Source organism: Dunckerocampus dactyliophorus, chromosome 9 (genome assembly GCF_027744805.1).
Source record: "Dunckerocampus dactyliophorus isolate RoL2022-P2 chromosome 9, RoL_Ddac_1.1, whole genome shotgun sequence".
NCBI lineage: Eukaryota > Metazoa > Chordata > Actinopteri > Syngnathiformes > Syngnathidae > Dunckerocampus > Dunckerocampus dactyliophorus.
The window spans coordinates 14,496,137-14,502,270 of record NC_072827.1 but is presented as its reverse complement, the minus strand read 5'-3'; the positions used below and the strand labels follow the sequence as shown (position 1 = coordinate 14,502,270).

Sequence of the window (6,134 nt, the reverse complement as noted above, 5' to 3'; positions counted from 1 at the left end):
CAGGGTTACTTAGTGGAAGTGTTTGCCTTATTATTGGGGTTGGGACCATGGGATGGGGTTGTATTGTGTGTGTCCAAACCTTTGGCCTGTACTGTATATAAAATTATATACATTTTTAAAATATATTTCATTGTGCTGTTTGCTAGTGTAACGGATGCCAGCATGTGAGGGTGTGCAAGTGTACGTTGGTAAACCTCACTCTGCGCTGAACACGCGGTCGACAGTCCAGTCTTTTGACCGTGTGGTCAGCGCTCCCGCCTCCCATTGTGAAGGACATATGTTTGAGCCCCAGTGCAGGAAACAGAAGAAATAAAAGAGGAACTTTTATGTTAGGCATAAAAGAGGAACCAACGTGAAAACTAAGAAAAAAGAAAACTAACTTGTGGAACATGACAAAGCATAATGCAGTGTTTTGCCACTTTTTTGATAAGTTATGTTTAGGGGGCCGCACGGTGGTCTAGCCGCATGCTGGCCACACAGTCACAGTCTGGAGATCGGGAAGACCTGGGTTCAGTTCTGGGCATTTCTGTGTGGAGTTTGCATGTTCTCCCCATGTGCGCTCCCCATGTGGGAGGAAACTCCGGTTTCCTCCCACATTCTAAAAACATGCATGTTAGGTTAAATGGTGACTCTAAATTGTCCGTAGGTATGAATGTGAGCGTGAATGCTTGTTTGTCTATATGTGCCCTGCGATTGGCTGGCGACCAGTCCACGGTGTACCCCGCCTATCGCCTGAAGTCAGCTGGGATAGGCTCCAGCATGCCCCCGTGACCCTAATGAGGAGAAGCGGTATAGAAAATGGATAGATGGATGTTGCATATTGCAGTATCTGTCTTATTTGTGTAATGCATCCAATTGAAGAAGCATAATGTGTTCATTATAAAACAATAGTTATCAGTTGAAATCGGTATTGGTAATGAAATGCTTGACAATATCGATTTATTGGGAAAGGTCTTCTGTAATAGGCCAAGCCAGAAACTGTAGGATTATGAGAAGTATATATATATATATATATATATTTGCAATTTATGGTTAAATACACTGATGAATAATATTCCAAACTACGACAAAACTCACTATGCACACCGTAAGTGCAGGCTCCTCACTGCAGTCAAGATAATGTACTCATCCATTTGAAAGGCAAACCTTTACTATTGACTTTCCATGAAGTGCTCATAAAACAAGTTGGCAGGAACACATCTTGCACGGAGAGCAGATTCATCTCACAAATGGATGGCTTGGCCGAAGGCCTTCCAAAAATGCATCTCAGGGTAATGGAATCTATGGAGTGACTACTGTATTACTACAGTGGCTGGGGTGGCTAATATAGGAACTATTGATGAGAAAATCGCCTATAAATCCAAGATGTAATTAACATTCTAAATGAAAACAGTTTAATACTTGCATACATGCGTATGCTTCAATACGTGATGCCTCACATGTGTATCGATTCAGTGGTATTGAATGAGTATTGATACAAATAAATAAAAAAAATGCATGTGTCACTTCCTCATGGGGTAACTTACTACCACGGACGTATTCGGAATTCGGACGGGGGCACATGTCCCCTGTAGTTTTTACCGCCCAAACACACTGTTACACTATATTAAAGGAAACTAGTCAAGCACTAGGACCAAGCGGAAAACGGCTGCTGAGCTGAAGCCTCTTTCTCTTTAGACACCCCACGAGCTCAATTGGCTCAGCCGTTTGATATTTTTTTTTTCGCTAGCGTGTGATTGGCCGTCCCGATGTCACTCCGTAAGTGCCAGGATAGTACACCTGTGATTTTGTGAGTTAGCCAGATGCTGTGTTCATGCACCACTGTAAATTAACAGGTTGATTGTCTGGTCTGTCTGGGTGATGTCAACTAAACAGAATTTAATATTAATAAAAATGCACCATGTCCTAGTCATAAATTTCCCCCCTCCCAGCTCCAAAAAAGATTTTACACTGATCATGTTTTCAGGTCAAACTACACAGGTTAACATTAGAACACAAATTTATTCAAAATAAATGAATTCATCGCTTTGGCAGCCTTATGGTACCCCCCAGTCTAGAAACCTTTGTAATAGGACATATTTCTTTTATTTATTTGATGAAAGATGAACTCTGATGTGTAGAAAATTGAATTCATCTGACATTAAGAATCACATCTTTTACATATTACATATTGAAAACTGCAAAAATATGTAAAAAGTATAGACAACCAAAATTGTGAAACAGCTGGCAGTCATCGATGTGTCAACATTTACCCAAATGTAAATTGCAAATAATTCTATTTACATAATCATCAGGTATTTACAGTTTTCCGTGAGGTTGAAAGGCGTATGGAGAATTTCATTGTTCAATCATGTTTTTTTTAAAAGTCTTTATTAACCAAAACCGAGGGATGTAATGTGCCAAAAATGTGCACAAAACACCAGACAATGTTTCAAAATTGAATGTGTAACTCTACTGATGTTGGCTTTAAATATTGAGAATGTGGAATATTGCAGAGGCAGCACATGTGATCAAAATGACTATCCCAAAAAAGCAAATCCAGCAACTATTGTTAGGCCCTTCACTACACAGAGAGACAGTCTTAGCACCGCATTTGGCGAAATACAAACTAGTCGAGGAGGTGCTGAAATCACTGCGGAGCCAACGGGATGCCCCGGGAATCGGTGACCTGGCCTTCCTGCAGGTTCTTGACTAACTGTGCCAGCCAACGCTTGGTGGTGGTGTCGTCCTTCAGTACCTGGGCGAAGGTGCTGTCTTTCAGCTGGTCTGGCAGGCACTGCCGCAGGGCTTCTCTGGCTCTGAACACACAAATACCTGATTTAACCTTTTTAAAAGCATTTATATTCATTGTTTATTACATCCATCTTAAGCTTTCATGCCAACAACAATGCCAAACTTGTTAACGAAACAGCGATCACAAACCATCAAAAGATATTGATCTAAGTTGCGTGACATCAGTGTACGTGGATGTACCTGAGATTATCCGAGAGGCGAAGGTAGCATCGAACAACGTGCTTCAGCAGACGCGCTGATGGCTCTTTCGACAACTGCAGTACCATTTTCCCCTGACAGACAAGAGGTTGAAAATCAAACTGTGAGCTTCACTTACTGCTGACAACAAGCTTGAGACACTGGGTGAACTTCGGAACGGGCACTCACAAGGATCATGGCCACATGGGAGAAGCGCTCGTATGTCTGACAAATGTAGGCCAGCCCTGTATCATCCAATAGGATCTTCTGCAATATGAAAGTAGCAACCTGACATATAAAAAAAGAGAAAGATTAGTGATGAAATACCACCTGAAGTCCAAATACCTTATGTTAAATCAGGAAACTTGACAGGTAAGGTCTTTTCCCCAAAATATTATTCACACAGAGGTTCCACTATATAAAATAGGTTAGATGGGAGTCGTTGATACCCTTCATTATTTATCCTAGCTAACAATACAGACTACTAATGTGCCACTCTGAGAGGATTGTTAGAAAAACAGATCCATCAGTACCGTTTTGGAGAGTTCACTCCCCGATTCCATAATACGGAGACACAACGGGATGATTTCAGTAGTGAGAAGGAAGTTAATCACTTCCTGCTCATCCGTTTTCACCAGCGCACCTGTAGTAACAATAAAAAAAATGCACACTGTCAACAAATAGGAAACACACACACACACACACACACACACAAACTAAGTATTTGATCCCCTGCTGATTTTATAAGTTTACCCCCTTACAGAGATATGAACAGTCCAGATTTTTAATTATATTGCAAGAGAGAGAGACAAACTGTGGAAACAAAGAAAGAAAAACATGTATTATTTGATCCCTAAGCAAAACATGGCTTAGTACTTGGTGGGGGTAAACCCTTGTGGGCAAGCACAGAGGTCAGGCGCTTCTTGTACAGGCGGTCCTCTGATAACATGCTCCCATATATTAACTTTGGTCCATAAAACATGAGATTCACTGAACAACTAGTTACATCGCCTGCCGGCGGAAGAATACGTGATGCACCCAGCACAAGAATACAGTGTGTACTGGGCGGATGAATCCAGTGTGTGCCTGCTCAGCTGCACCGAGGAAGAACCACATCGCTTATCAGTCAACTTTTCAGACTTCATTGTGTCTCCCAAGCAGCGGTGCGCCAAAGAAAAGGAAAGCCATCGCCATGGAAGTGAAAATGAACATCATAAAAAGCTCAGAGAGAGGCGACACGCCCACCACTATTGGCCACTCTTTGTGTCAACCGACTGTCCTGACCATCATTAAGGATAAAGATTATTGGATGGCAATGAATGCTAGAGGGGTCATGGATTCCGTGCACTGTTGCAAGAATACATGGGAGGAGAAGAGTTGGTTATCCTGACAGACATTTTTTAACACACTCTCTCTCGGTTAGAATAAACCTACCAAAAAAATCTGGACTGTTCAAATCTAGAAAAAAAAATTATTTGCGATATAAACTTACCTATGACTCCAAGGCTTGTAAGTCGCAGGTACTCAAATGGACGTGTTTTGCTCACAGTGTGGAGAAAAGGATAAAGGAAAAGTGGAATGTGAGCTGCAAGAAAAGCCGACCTGGTGGGTGACAACCGTGAAATCCATTTGAAATGAGGTGAGCACATTCGCTATCAGATGTATGCTGTGGTGCGACTTGCATGATTTGGTAGTTTCGCCTGGTAACCAACAGTTTATTATGTGTAGAGTAAAACCACACATACATTAACCAATTTGAACACCTTTGTATTTTTAGTACAGAGTTAAAACATAACCTATTTCTATAGTCCAAATGGGTTAATGTTGTTTTTTTTCCCCCCAGAGTGGTCAAATAGCTATTTGAGGAGTAGCCACAATAACCACAATTCCCATTTACCTTGTTTCTGGATGTGATGCAACACACTGCAGAAGTGCCAAGGCGTTGCACACTCTGTTGGACTGGTGAGCTGTAAGCGTCGGTGGGTTTATAGAGGGATAGATGTTCACTATTTCCTAAAACAAGACAAGAAACGTCTATTAGGATACCAAAAAAAACGTGTAAACGTTCTTGCCAAGAGGGCAATAGAATTAACTGACACATGACCACCAATGTGAGTTATTTGTTTGTTGTGCAATGCATTCGGCATGAAAAACAACAACAAAAAACTATAACAAAGTAAATTCTGTTATTTAGACACTGGTGCTGCATAGTTCTGCAAAAAAATGTGAATCAGAATTTTGTTGTTTTGAATTGAGATGGTGAGTCTTTGGAATCACATGTTCACGACCATGTGCACGCCTTGCGGGCCAGGGCAGTGGCGTCAATTTGTGCAACACCTGTGCAACTCTTGAGTGAAATGGCAGCATTTGTTTGTGATGCAGTTTGTCATGCAAAATATTTTTCAAAAAGCTTTCGGGGGATTTTTTTGGTTATACACAACATAGACATACCTGCAAAAGGGCAGCAATGGTGCCACAGGAGTGCCAGAGCATGGGTGCCAGGTCAGGCACAGATTCACGTTTTTTGCTGAGCTCCAGCAAGGCATTCTCTCTGGTCTCAGGGCTGGACAACTCATTGATCCATTGGTAAATCTTCTCTCGGTCTACCTGAGCCAAGGCTGTGACGTTTGTTACAGCCTTCGAAAGTAACAGTAACAACACATTTACAACATGATGCTAACATACAGCAGTGCATGCCTGGACAACGTTACAACGAGCTGGGCAGAAACCAAAAAGAACATTTAACAGCATAATAATTGCAGTGCAAGTATTCGAAAAGTACTTACTGCTCCCGTAGCCAGCATTCTCAGAAGCCTTTCTGGCGTCACAAATTCAGCGAGTACCAATTGTGCGCGGCTAACTAAAGTTGACGAAGCTAACATGCGATCCGACAGTTAACGTTAGCCGCAGCTAGCTGTTAATGGCTTTACAAACAGGAGCGAATGTTGTAGCTACATTACAAACAGCAGGGCGCATCGAGTCTAGGAGATTTAAATACCACGTTTGCTCAAGATTGCATGGAAGCCAAAAACACTGACAAAAATCCTAAAACTAACGTTATCGGTGCAATACTCGGTTCGCGTTTCAGGGCAAGCCGTTGAACAACTAAAATATCGCGAGATGGCACGCAGAGCCCATGTTGGCGTCACATCCGGTGTAAATTT

The 6,134-nt window shown here is 41.9% G+C and overlaps 1 protein-coding gene across 1 annotated transcript; it reads right to left on the bottom strand.

Moving 5' to 3' along the window:
- Positions 1-2,062: 2,062 nt before the first annotated feature.
- Positions 2,063-6,079, bottom strand: cnot9 (CCR4-NOT transcription complex subunit 9). Its single transcript, XM_054787834.1, has 8 exons — positions 5,757-6,079; positions 5,422-5,607; positions 4,868-4,983; positions 4,463-4,572; positions 3,504-3,613; positions 3,160-3,258; positions 2,974-3,065; positions 2,063-2,798 (listed from the first exon to the last, which is right to left on the bottom strand). Exons 1-8 carry the CDS (start codon positions 5,850-5,852, stop codon positions 2,630-2,632), a joined length of 978 nt encoding a protein of 325 aa, XP_054643809.1. The 5' UTR covers positions 5,853-6,079; the 3' UTR covers positions 2,063-2,629.
- Between the last annotated feature and the right edge of the window lie 55 nt (positions 6,080-6,134).

Coding starts and splice junctions, on each gene's coding strand:
- cnot9 (XM_054787834.1), bottom strand. CDS start 5,852: ATGTTAGCTTCGTCAACTTTAGTTAGCCGCGCACAATTGGTACTCGCT. Junction 3,614..4,462: donor TACAAGCCTTGGAGTCATAG/GTAAGTTTATAT, acceptor TTGTTACTACAG/GTGCGCTGGTGAAAACGGAT. Junction 3,066..3,159: donor CCCATGTGGCCATGATCCTT/GTGAGTGCCCGT, acceptor CTTGTCTGTCAG/GGGAAAATGGTACTGCAGTT.